We start from the raw sequence: 14,074 nt of genomic DNA, 5'->3' as shown, positions 1-14,074 counted from the left end.
CACAGTATTATCTCACCTTTTGTATATTCAACTTTATGGCCTTAGAGGCTTATTTGAGAAATAAGTTGTATAAGCTGTTTTAAATTCCAAAACTCTGTATTGTTCTATTTGTAACTAGTCGGCTTAAACTCCGCAAGCTGCGGCTAGTTCTCTATGATTATAATAATATTGTATCTATATATATGTTTCATTCTTTTACATCTAAACCTTGTGTCTTGTGTGTTAGCTTCGTGTGAACGTTTCGCGCTTTTGTAAATCTGTCTTTGAATTTATTCCTTCATCAGGCTTCTAGAATATATTATTTCCTTATATATATATATATATGTATGTATGTATGTATGTATAAGCCTTAAAATTGTCGTAACCCTTGATTAACCTTTGCTTTACGGCTAGAGGTAAGGCTTAGGGTAATTGGGGTGTTACACACACTCTTTTGGGTTATAGTGATCGAGTTCACTTTGGCGACATAGAAGGTTATGCGAGTGGGAGACTACCTCAGTCCTCACATCTCAATGTAGGCGGGAGACTGCCTCGGCCCTTATGCCAGCACCGCTACCTCGACAAGCAGGAGACTGCTACAGCCCTTTCCCAAGGTGCATAACAACTTACCAATTCAATGCATGTCACGTGAACAGGAGACTGCCACAGTCCTCACATCTGGACGTAGGCAGGAGACTGCAACAGCCCTTACAATGGAGAACAATGCATATCACAAACACATACTCAATCTGAGAGATCACTGCTCATAGCACAAGTCCGCATATACTCATCTCATTAACCATAATCATTTATGTTTATCAATTCATTGTCACCTCAACACTCCGCCCAGACACTCAAGCTATTCCATCCACAGAACTTCCCAAGCCTAAGTCACCGTCTTCTAAACTTATAACAGAATTTCATCAATTTGATTCACTAACTCACCTCTATTAGTCTTAGGACCTAATTACTAGATAGAAATCTTAAACGGTAATTAGAGAAGTTTAGAAAGCTAAAGAACCCTTGAAAAAGTGAAAAAAAAACAAATTTTTAGCAAAACAGGGGTTTCACATACACGAACCCCTGCCCCGCGTACGCATAAGTCAAAATTTGGGCATCCTTGTACGCGTCACCCTGTTCGCGTACGCGAGTGTTAAAAACAACCTAGAGTGTTTAAAAATCTATAAATTGTTAACTGTTAACTAATTACCCCTGAAAGAACAGCGAAGAAGAGCGAAGAAGAGTGAGTCAGTGAGTGACTACTGAATAGTGAATAGTGGCATATACTTTAACTGTTAACTGATTCAACCACCACCTTCGATTCTTCGATTCATCAATGTTTGCTGCTAGGAATCTGCAGAAGCATTGCTTCAAGTCGCTACCTTCTCTCCTTCAACTTCATCCCAATCTCTACAAGTATGTCTTTCTTCTCTAATTCTCTCTTTTTTTTTTGCGTTTAAATAATGAAATTCAATCTATACCCAATTCTGTTTCAATTCAAAGTTTATAGCTTTAGCTGAAATGAGGGTGATTTCTTTGTTACCCTCTTCCAACTTTAGTTGTTTAGCAACAGTAGCTTTTTCTTGCTGTAGGTTTGAATTTGATTGGGGATCCCTTTTGTTTTCAATCCCACCAGTGACCGAGGTCTGTGTGTGTTGTATAGTATAAACAAGAAATTGAATTTATTTGTTGTTAATTTAATAGTGTTTCTAGTTTTCTGTTAGCATAGGGATGCTATTTTATCATTAGTTAAGATTCCTTTGTGATTCTGATTTTTTTTTTCTTTTCTTTTTCTACTCAGAAATGCTGTAACTTTAGAACATGCACAGCTGCACATATCAACCAACATTATTCAAGTTCAACCACATGATAAAGTTACTTCGAAGTATTCTTCTATTAAGACATTCAACCTGTTCTACTACTGTTACTACCCAGACAAGTGTTTAAAAACTCAACCTGGAGCAAGTGGAATAATCCACTACTGCTGCTACTACCCAGGCATCATAATCACTAATCTGGAGTAAGCGGGATAAACCACAATCCTTGCTACTGTCCAGGTATCTCGATCACTGACCCGGAGCAAGTGGGACAAACCACAATCCTTTCTACTGCCCAGGTATCTCATCCAAAAATTCTTTCTCAACATCATTTCAATTCATGATTCACTGTATCATCATCATTTCCACACTTCCTCAACAACAAATCATTACTTCAAAACCTTTCTTCACTAGCAAGTTAACTTCTCCTCTAAGTTTACCCCTCTACTTATGATTAGGAACTAAATTTGGGACTTTAGAGGGTAACTATAGATGTTTGATGTTAGAAAATAAGTTAAAATCACAAAAATCCACTTTTTCCAAAAATAAGGGTTCTGCATACGCATGCCATGTTTCGTGTACACAGGGGTGTAATTTGCTGAACTCGCGTACGCGATCCTCATCCGCATACGCGAGCCCCTCGGACAGGGAAGATGTCCCGCGTTGTGTGGTACTTGCCCGCGTACACGAGCCTGTAAGATATCCCTTTCACGTACGCATGTGCATGCTCGCGGGACGTCTGGACAGAGCCTAAAGTCTGCGTCACGTGTGTATTCACGTACGCGACTCTTCCTTTTTCTTAAAAAACTGGTAAGTTGTAGAATTTCCAAAATTTGATACCAAACTTCAAACGTGCATAACTCTTTCATTTTAAATGATTTTTCATCCGTTGTTCAAATGGTATAAACTTCACAGACCCAATTTGTATTTAAAATAAGTTCAACAAAGTTTAGGGTCCGAAAGCAAAGTTATGATTCTCCGAAGTTCCGTCAAAAATTAATTTTTTCAAAGAAATGCCAAACTTCTATTTTTACCAAAATTTCATTTAAAAACCAATGTAACACTCCACAAAACAACCCTCATTGTGCATAAACAAGTCCAGAACCATACCATCTTCTCCCCACTACACCGTTTACTCAATCATATTTATTTTCACTCCAAACAACCCAAAAATCAATTCAACATCATAATTTAACATCATCATCAAACACCAAAATCATACTTTCAACAAAATCATCAATCATTAACTCATTCTCAAAATCATTCAATATTTCCATCAAAGTTACTAAACATTAACATGCTTGCACATTCCAACCTATACTATGGTCATCTAGCCTAAATTTTCACATGACATTATATATTATCTATGAGAAACCAAAATCATACCTTGGCCGATTCCTCCCTAATGCCAAAGCACCACAAATTTCTCCATTCCTCAAGTGTCCAAAGCCCCGAATCCTCACCGAACGAAAACCCAACCTCCACGGTTTGCTTTCTAATCACCGATATCACCAAATTTGTTTCCAAAACATATATCTCACTCTAATTCCACATAAATACCACAAAATCAAAAAAGGTTTTGATAATTTAACAATTTCACAAGGGTTAGAGGTTTCTCACCTTGCCAACAGAAATTTGTAACAAGATCTGGCAAGTCCACAAAGCTAATTTGATCCTAAACATCAAAATTCAACAAAATCTCAACACAAAGGCTTAAGATTTTCGAAAATGAAAGGTGAGCAGATGGAAAAGAAACTGAGGCTTACCTTACAAATTGTTCAGTGGATTTTGTAGAGCTCGACGCGGTGATTGCGTGGCCGTAAACGGTGTGACGATCAGAGCTCCAGATTGAGAGATAAATGGGATTGAATGCAAGGTTAGGGTTTGGAGTTCCTCTTCTTCCCCTCCAAGTTTCCAGCGTGAGTTTCATAATGAGAGGAAGAGGTGGCTGAAGCCACTTCATTAAAGTGGTGTTTGGGTTGGGCCTTGGGCTCAATGTGAGTCCGATTCAACCGGTTTGGCCTATTAGCCCGATTTTAGGCCAAATTCTTTAAAAGTAATGTTAAAATTCATATTTTAATTATTTCTACTTCATTAAACTATAAAATTAAATTTCCTAATTTCTTTAAATAATAATTAATTTATTAGTTAATTAGTTACTAATTACTCAGAACTTACAATTGGCAATGAATGAAAATCATTTCTTCTTTTGCTTGATAATAATGTGCATCATCTTTTCTTTGTTAGGCTTGATTTGATGTTGGAGGATATTCTTTAATTATAGATGATATCCTTAATATATTGCTTGCTGAATAATTAGCCATTGAATGCTTTTCAATATTGATGCCATTAAGGCTTGGTGTGGTAAAGCTTTTTGAAGAGGTATTTGCACTTTTCAATAGAACAAGCACCTTGTTTTGTGTTTGGTAAATTAAAGAGCTTATGTGCTTGTGCTTGAAGCTTTCAAAAAAGTTAGGGATGCTTTTGGAAGCACCAAAGAAAAAGCTTTTTAAAGTTGGCTTGTGCTTATCAAAATAAAAAAGTTTCATATAATATCATACATTAATTAATATCCAAATTTAAGTTTTACATTAATGTCTATTATAGTTTTTTTTTTTTTAATTTTAAAAGCTATTTTACCAAATAAACTTGTTGTTGCTTGTGCTTATTAAAATCTATTTTTAATTTAATTTACTAAACATAGATGCTATAATTTTTAAAAAACTATATTTTAAAAGTTAGCTTTTATAAATTACTTTTAAAAAGTAAAGATTTTACCTAACCAAGTTTGAGACCTGCATCACTCATAATAAAAAATTTAGGATAACATATATTCTATGAAATATTTGTCATCATAAAAAAAATGTTAGATTACCAATGCCTTTTTTTCCTATATTTGTCTTGTATTTGAACCAAAACAAATAAATTTTTCTAACTTTTTCTCAAAAATACTATATTCACACTAAAGTCAACCACCATATATTTATATATTAATATAGTTCAATATTATTTTTAATAAATATTTTATATTCAATGTGTATACCTAATATGATTAATTTTTTTCCTACTAAAAGTATTAGCTTTTAATATTTTCCTTATTGAAATATACATCGTGATATCTCATATGTGTCCAACACTTGAAAATTCCAATAATCATAAACAAAAGGAATTTGCCTACATTTTTTAAGAAAAATGTTATATACACTACTTTTCAGTACGTCTTTTTTTATATATACCTTTCAGGTTTGGTGAAAATATTATTTCCAAAAAAAAATCATAAAAAATGAATAATACTACATAAAAGAAAAAGAAGCGAAAAAAGCTCATGATGAGTTACATAAGAAAAAAAAAGCTTTCACATAATTTAAGGAACACTTGAAACTTCAATTACCATTCATCGAAAGCTTCTTTCCTACTCTTACTCTTGTGATTCCAAACACCAATGTCGTTTTTACGACGTAGAAAGCCAACTTTAACCCCTTCATCTCCTAATTCAGACCACAACAATGATGATAGCGACGTTGACAATGATAAAGAGAGAAAAACAATAAGAGAAGAGAAAAGGAAGAATACGAACACCCGATGGTCATGTTTGGATAATTGTTGGTGGTTTGTAGGTGGTGTATGCACAGTATGGTGGTTCCTTCTTTTCCTCTACAATGCCATGCCAAGATCGATACCACAATATGTAACGGAGGTTATCGCCGGACCGATGCCAGACCCTCCGGGCATCAAACTTGCGAAGGAAGGACTCAAGGCTAACCATCCAGTGGTCTTTGTTCCAGGCATTGTCACCTGTGGCCTCGAGCTTTGGGAAGGTGAATCATGCGCTGATGGCTTATTTAGGAAGAGGTTATGGGGTGGAACCTTTGGAGAATTGTATAAAAGGTATTGTTATTCCTTTTTGAAAGAGTGCTTGTTAAAAACAAACAAATACTAAAATATTATCTTAGCTTTCTAAGAGATTTTATGATAAAATGACTTTTCAACAATAACTTTTGGTAATTAGGATGTTATTTCACTCTTTTCAATGTTTGAATATCAAAGTTATGAATTTGTTGTTAGCTATGTCAAATCTGCATGTTTATGCATTAATTTAGTATATATAATTCGCATATTTTAACTTATTTAATATTTTTGTATTCAAATTCATAGGTGAGACTATAAGAGGACACTGAATGGTTAAGAAAATAAAAATGTAGTGAATTGATCTATCAAACAATATGAATTATAATAGAAAAGTCATATAAAATTTTCTCTTAAATGCATCATGACTATACACGTTTTCATGAATAGTACTAGTATATTACCACTCTACTTCAACTTACTATTTACTAGGCACAAACACGACATAAATCAAGTTAACAAGATTTTAATAACATTCTAGTCACAAGTTGTAATGTACATAAAGTACTATCTTTTGACATAATTTAATAATGATATCGTTAATCATATATTTTCATAATTTTCAATCTCAAATAGAAGGAAATATTTTATTTATAACTGAAAAAGATATAACTTTAAGTTAACTTACTAAGATTAATATTGAGTTAATTGATGAACTATTACTTATATCAACTTGATTGTCTAGTATTAAAATTTCTCTTATAAATATGGAAGATCTATTTGAATAATAGTAGGTGCAAAATTTAAGGAGTTTGATTGATTGTTCATGATTGATCTACAACACCTTTTGGAATATTTGGAATTTTCCTTATAAAAATTTGTTGCTGAGTGACAATACATATATGCTGTTTCAAGTTACTTTGAGATATGACTAGTTTATGCAAATTAAATTTGACTGTAGTGATATGTATGTTGTAATAGATAATTTAATTCATTTTATTATATTCAGACCACTATGCTGGGTGAAGCACATGTCACTAGACAATGAGACAGGACTAGATCCTCCTGGAATGAGAATAAGGCCTGTATCTGGCTTAGTGGCAGCTGATTATTTTGCACCTGGATTCTTTGTTTGGGCGGTTCTAATTGCTAATTTAGCACGTATTGGGTATGAGGAGAAAAACATGTATATGGCTTCTTATGATTGGAGACTCTCATTTCAGAATACAGAGGTAACTTTGAGTAATTGTTATCATATTTTTCCAACTTATTTACAGTTGATATATCTTAGTGAAGACTAAGCTATTAAATTAGTACCTAAAAGATTTTGGCAGACTACGCAAATTAAAAGAAAGAAATTTTAATGTGTTTCTATCATTTATATTTGATAAAATCGTCTAACTGCAAACTAGCTTCTATTTTTGTTAATATAATTTTTGAAGTGAATAGTTAAAGTGTGACATGTACCTCCATAAATGACATATTTGGAGGTTATATTGATGGTACCTATTTTGATATAGAAAGAAATGTATAAAAATTACAACAAGAGTAAAAGTGAATGATAAGTTATCTGAATTTTATTATTTTTTAAATAATATATTGTTCCATCATCAAATATACCTGCTTTGTGTATGTTATGTATATTGGTATTCTGTATGTGAATATTGACCTGCGCATTTACATTAACAAAGAGAAAATAAGTTTAAAGTTAGACCATTTATTTATCAAACACTCACAATCCTTTAGCAACCACGCAAGAAAACCTTTTTACTTTTGGAATCCTTTTTGTAAACACCAAAATTTGCATTTAGTGATTTACTCTTTAATGAATTACGGAGTTTGACAGCTATAATTGTGTTGCCAATTTGAGTTATTTTTTTACAGGTTAGAGATCAAACCCTAAGTAGGATGAAAAGCAATATAGAACTCATGGTGGCTACAAATGGAGGTAAAAAGGTGGTTGTAATTCCACATTCAATGGGTACATTGTACTTTTTACATTTTATGAAATGGGTTGAAGCACCAGCACCAATGGGAGGAGGGGGTGGTTCTGATTGGTGTGCCAAACATATTAAAGCAGTAATGAACATTGGAGGACCCTTTCTTGGTGTTCCAAAAACACTTGCTGGACTTTTCTCTATGGAAGCCAAGGATATCGCTATTGTCAAGTATGTATTTAAGCTATTCTATTATGTGGTTCTTTGTTTATGTGTTTCTTTTAATTCATATCATACTTTTTGTATATTTAACGATTATAGAATCTCTAACCCCATCTAATGGGCCAGTTATTTGGTTAAACTCTCTATGGATTTAAATATATAATAACAATTGGTGCCTTTATTAAGAAGTTAGATTTAAAAAAAATTAGCTATAGGTTATATTAAGTAGTTCATGTTATCTTAATGAATACTTATATATAAATTTTTTTAGATCGTTCGTACAATTTCAACCCAAACAGGAAGAAACAAAACTTAGATTCATGATCAATAAAGTAAAAATGACTATTGCTAATGTTGATAAAGTGAGGTCATTGGCATTACCTTAAAGGAGTCGCCAATGTCAAGAGTCTCATATTATAGAAATAAGTAGGATTAGTGTGGTACTTAATTCATAAACTTCTCTCATATAGTGAATTAATCTTTTGAATTGTATTCCTTTTGTGGGCTTAAGTAATAATATAATTATGTAAAATATATTGTGTGTGTGCCAACTTGTGCATACACTTTCACTTGAATTATTTTAAACATTTAATTTTGTGTTTTATTTCCTGTCAATGAAACCTTTGTTGATGAATATGGAGATCTAGGTATTGGTCAAAAGTTGTTATACCAACAGCGACGGAACCAAGGGGGCCAGCGTCGGCCACAGTCCCCCTTCGAAAAAAATCTTTTAATTATATATATATATGTTAAATTATTAATTATTTGCTTCTAGTTTTTTTAGTTTATTAAGCATATTTTTAGTATAAATTTATATAGTAATTTTATAGATTATACTATTTTTTTAATGAGTGATTGAATAATTATTATATGGAATATATTATTTTATTTTTGTTAATTTTTAAAATAAAATTAAGTATTCCTCTTCATTTTATGTACACAAATGTTTTTAAGATAGATTTGGCCTAAAAAATATATTTTATTAAAAAATTTTAAAAAATATAATTTTTTTTATATCTTCAATACGTTAAATACATAAAGAATTGTCAAATTTTTTATTATTATACTTTTAAAAAGTGTTTTTAGAATAAGTTCATTATAATAAAAAGAACTAAAGCTAAAAACATTGTAAATTTAACATTAATTATAAAAACTTGGTCCCCTTAATATTAAAATTCTAATTTTACCACTATATATCAATAAAGTTTGGTAGAACTTAAACATTATAATGTTGATTTGCAGGGCTTTTGCACCACATGTTTTAGAAAGTGATGTCTTTCATTTTCAAACATTGCAACATTTAATGCGAATGACTCGAACGTGGGATTCAACAATGTCAATGATACCAAAAGGTGGAGAAACAATATGGGGTGGCCTTGATTGGTCCCCTGAAGGGCATTATGAATGCAATACAAAGCAACATAAAGACAATCATAAGCCATCAGTGAAGAATATGAATTATGGGAGACTCATTTCGTTTGGAAAGGAAGTAGCTACATTACATTCATCCAAACTTGAGAGGTTGGATTTTAAGGTAATGTTCCACATATTGTCGAAATATTTGATGTTTTGCGTATAAGCTATTTACTACTCTTTCACCCTTGTTTGAATAATACAGTGTTTCCAATCAATTTGAACATCTATACATAAAGTATTTATGTTATTTTGATTTCATTATCAAGAATCAATTTTACAAATAAAAAAAATACTTGCATCAAGTTCTATTTTATATGTACATCAATCAATATTTCTCAAATCAAGAGTTATAACTGAGGTAATAATAGTGAACAAGAAGAGGATTAAAAGCTTTAAAAGTCTTTAGACTTATATGAAACATATATATGTAAGTGTGTTCAGAAAACAAACTAGCTTTAAGTTCTATTAAAAATATATATTCATATTTCAAAATAAAAAAAAAAACACCTTCTGAGGTCTTAACAAATTTTAGATAACATTTTAAATTGACTTTTCAGGTATCTCAGGTGTAACTAAGATTTTTAAACTACACAAATTAAAAGAGAAATAAATTTAGGAGATAAAGTTTAGAAGAAGTATAAAAGTGATATATATTGGTTTAGTCTAAAATACCGAAGTCCAATCCTCAAATAACTTGACAATTCCAATAAAAGAATAAGTATATAAAGATATTATTTGCACATAGTCCACCCATATTACAACTTTGTCTCATCAGACTAAATAGCAGCCCTATCTAAAGATATTTGATATTCCATTTGACTATCTCTAGCAAGACTTGATTGGATATCCGATCAACCAAGAACTTTAGATATTCTAATGACCTTATCAAGTAAGACTCAAATTGGATACTCCACTAACTTAAAAGTGTTAAATATTATTTTTTCACCAACCTAAAAACCTTAAATATTCTTGCCTCAAGCCTTCTCAAGTTAAAAATTGACTTAGTTGGATACTCCATCAACTAAGAACATTTGATATTTTCTTCACATTTTCAAGCAAGAGTTAGATCAAACAGCAACTTGACCTAAGAACTTTAGATATTATTTCCGTAAGTCTTCCCAGAACTAGAAATCACTATTGGATCAAGTTACAATGAGAAATTATAAAGTTAAATAACACGTAATATGAACTAACAAGAAAGATATTCTCAACTTCTACAACAGAGTTGACGAATTTACTCCTAGTTCTCTAACATTGTTCAGTGTATGATATAAATAAACACAAACTAGTATCATATTTACAAGAATGTAATATGGTTTAAGATATAAAATTATGATATGTATAGATTACAACTTTGAAGTAATGAAATTTTTCTAAGATAAAAAAAAAGAAAGAAGAGAAAATATAAAAAATCAAATTTCTTGATTTATTCTAACAACAGCTTTGTATTTCTTCAAGAGTTTGGATCATATATATATATATATATGTGTGTGTGTGTGTGTGTGTGCAGAGATAATTAAAGATATGTTGAAAACTCCTTCTTCTATATTCGTCTCCACGTTTATTAAAGGAAACTTCATATTATACTTTGTTACAAATGAGAGAAAAAGTCTCCAAAACTGTTTGCTTGTTGAATACGCTTATTTTTAAATGTTAGAAACTAGGCCACTTTTTTTAGGTTAGCGATTTTTTTGCTTTTACAATTTTGCAAGTGAAAGTGGGATTGTCGAGCTTATAAGGCATACAATCATGCTTCTAAGGTAGTTATTTGACAGCTTTTGAGATTGTCAATTTACTCAGCTTAGTTTCTGAGTGACTTTGTCAAATTTAAAAATTACTTAATTTGTTTTGATTACTTAAGGAAAAAAAAATCTTTACTTTATTAATATATTTGAACAAATATTAGATAATACATTAATAAAATTATTAAATTATATTTAAATTTGTTAATAATCAACATATATTCTGATATATCATGAAGCTAACAATAACTATAAACTATAAACTATTGAACATTTTTCTTTGAGTATTTTTTACATTGACTTCTCAATTCAAAGAATATTAACTTTTAAATTAATTACTCAATATGTATATATATATGTGGTTAATCATGATTACAATGTCATTTCTAGCATAGCCCTGAGTTTGATTTGTGTAACAAATTTGAGCATATAACTTATTAAAATTATTGAATTATTTGACTCTTAAACATTTATGGTTGGTTTGTATAATTGATAGGGTGCTCTTAAAGATAAGAAGCATGTAAACGTATCTATTTGTGATGTATGGACTGAGTATCATGAAATGGGTATTGAGAATGTCGAAGCTATTGCAAAATACAAAGCATATACAGCTGATTCAATTTTGGATTTGCTTTATTTTGTTGCTCCAAAGATGATGAAGCGTGGAGATGCTCATTTTTCACATGGTATTGCTGATGATTTAGATGATCCAAAATACAATCATTATAAATATTGGTCAAATCCTTTAACAACAACGTAAGACTTTCTTCTTTAACCTTTTTTGTTTACGTTTTGTTTTTGTTTTTGAGAATTAGTAATTAATTTATATTTATTTACTAAGAGTTTAAAATTATTATAAAAATTTGAATTAAAATTAAAGAAAATGCAAAGAGACTCATTAAGGTTATATTTGTTTGAGAGAAAATGAAAAAGAAAGAAAAGGGAGAAAAGGAAATTAGAAGGAAAATGATTATTTTTCATTGTTTGGTTGAGGAGAGAAATTAGAGAGGAAAAGCTGAATAGTATAAAAAGTGGATAAAAACCACGGACTTTTTTTCTCTCCAATATTAGAAGAAAAAAAAGAGAAAAAACTTATTATGTTTCTCTACTTCTAATATTACTCTTTTTTTAATATATTTTATAATACAAGGATAAAATTATTTTTTATAAAGTTTTTCTTTCTTTTTATAATATTTTTATAACTATTTAACAATTAGCTTAATGGATAGGTAAAATATTTTGTTAAGGAAGAAAAACTTTTCACCTTCCCTTAACCAATTATCAAGTCTCATCTTTGTTTCTCGAATTCCTCAAGTTAATCATTCAGAAACAAGATGCATCATTTAGTATATATTTAGCAAAAGCCCTATTGCTACAGTACATTGTACCAACAATAGAAGATACTAGAGAATAGAAGATGCTAGAATAACTCTCTTGATTAAGACAAATAAATTAGTGTTTTACGTTGTTATGAGTTTAGCATTTTAATTTTACCAATTTGTCTTTAGAATTATGGCTTCTTTGATCCATAATACACAAAAGAAATATTTTTACTCCGGATTTACATGTAAATGATATCATTATCTCCTTGAAAACCTCCACAACAATAGAATAAGGAGAAAACTCTGTCAGGGACCAAATTTTTGAACATTCACACATTATATTCTTTTTCTTTCTTCACAATATCCTTTAGATTGATAGACCATAGAATAATCCGTCACAAATTGAAACACTTTTCAAAAATTTGTCATCAAATGCCATTTTTTGACTTAAAATAATAAGGTTACGAGAATCAATGAGTCTTCCATATTATAAATTCTTTATACAATTTATTTTCACCTAACATGAGATTTTATTTCTTATACTTAATATCTCAATACTTTTAAGTATTGGGAGATCTCTTAACATGAACTCTTAGAAAAAACAATCATCTAATTTACTCAAAGATCTAATTCCAAACACTATCAGTACAACAATATATTTTTGTTCTTTATCTAAAATAGGAAAATGACAAAGAAATGTATTTTTCAAGCAAGCATTTCGAATCCAAATATTTGTCAAAAAAATGTTTCTTAGTTATTCATTTTCCTTAGAAATGCTTATGAAATATGCCAAGTAAAGTTTTGTTAGCTTCAAGCATTATAACTTGCAAAGTATTATATAGAATTTTGTTAATAACATACGATTGGAACAAATAAACTTGTTTCATAGAAGAAAAAAATTATCAAATAATCTCCACTACCATCTAAAAATAAAACACACATTTTGAATAAATATATCATTCGCAAATAATAAATGAAACAAAGTAATTAATTTCATGTCGTGTCATTCAATTTTAATGCATTTACTAAACCTTAAAAACCGCAATCTAATATCATAATGAGGCATGTTATTAAAATTGAGTAATATTAAGAAGATAACAATCCAAAATTATTTTATTTAATTTAATATCTATAATTTTATGTGTGTAATATTTATAATTATATATTTATTACATCTAATATTATGTATTTATTTCAATAATAATTAATAAATGTAAACAAAAAAATAACTTATGGCTACTATGATTTCTAAACTGTGTCCAAATATTTAAAAAAAATAATATATTTTGTTGGTTTACTTGTGTTATAGATTACCAAATGCCACAGATATGGAAATCTACTCAATGTATGGTGTTGGAATCCCTACTGAAAGAGCCTATGTCTACAAAGTAAATTCAGATTCTGAATGCAACATTCCATTTAAAATTGATACATCAGCTGACGGTGGAAAAGAGGATTCTTGTTTACAAGGTGGGGTTTACTCTGCTGACGGTGATGAAACTGTTCCTGTTTTGAGCTCTGGCTTCATGTTTGCTAAGGGGTGGAGGGGAAAAACCCGTTTTAACCCTTCCGGGATTCGTACATATATAAGAGAGTATGATCACTCTCCTCCAGCAAATCTTCTAGAAGGTCGTGGTACTCAAAGTGGTGCCCATGTTGATATATTAGGCAACTTTGCGTTGATCGAAGATATTATAAGAGTAGCTGCTGGAGCCACTTGTGAGGATTTAGGGGGAGAAAGAGTTTACTCTGATATTTTTAAGTGGTCTGAAAAGATTAATTTAAAACTTTAA

At 30.4% G+C, this 14,074-nt stretch overlaps 1 protein-coding gene across 1 annotated transcript; it reads left to right on the top strand.

Annotated features, from left to right (window-relative positions):
• The first annotated feature begins 5,238 nt into the window (after positions 1-5,238).
• LOC112735910 (phospholipid:diacylglycerol acyltransferase 1-like) lies at positions 5,239-14,074 on the top strand. Its single transcript, XM_025785343.1, has 6 exons — positions 5,239-5,684; positions 6,652-6,874; positions 7,527-7,810; positions 9,044-9,335; positions 11,456-11,715; positions 13,591-14,074. Exons 1-6 carry the CDS (start codon positions 5,239-5,241, stop codon positions 14,072-14,074), a joined length of 1,989 nt encoding a protein of 662 aa, XP_025641128.1.

The sequence above is a fragment of the Arachis hypogaea genome, chromosome 13 (genome assembly GCF_003086295.3).
Source record: "Arachis hypogaea cultivar Tifrunner chromosome 13, arahy.Tifrunner.gnm2.J5K5, whole genome shotgun sequence".
Lineage (NCBI taxonomy): Eukaryota > Viridiplantae > Streptophyta > Magnoliopsida > Fabales > Fabaceae > Arachis > Arachis hypogaea.
Note: the sequence above shows the minus strand (reverse complement) of the source record. Positions and strands in the feature narration are given on the sequence as shown.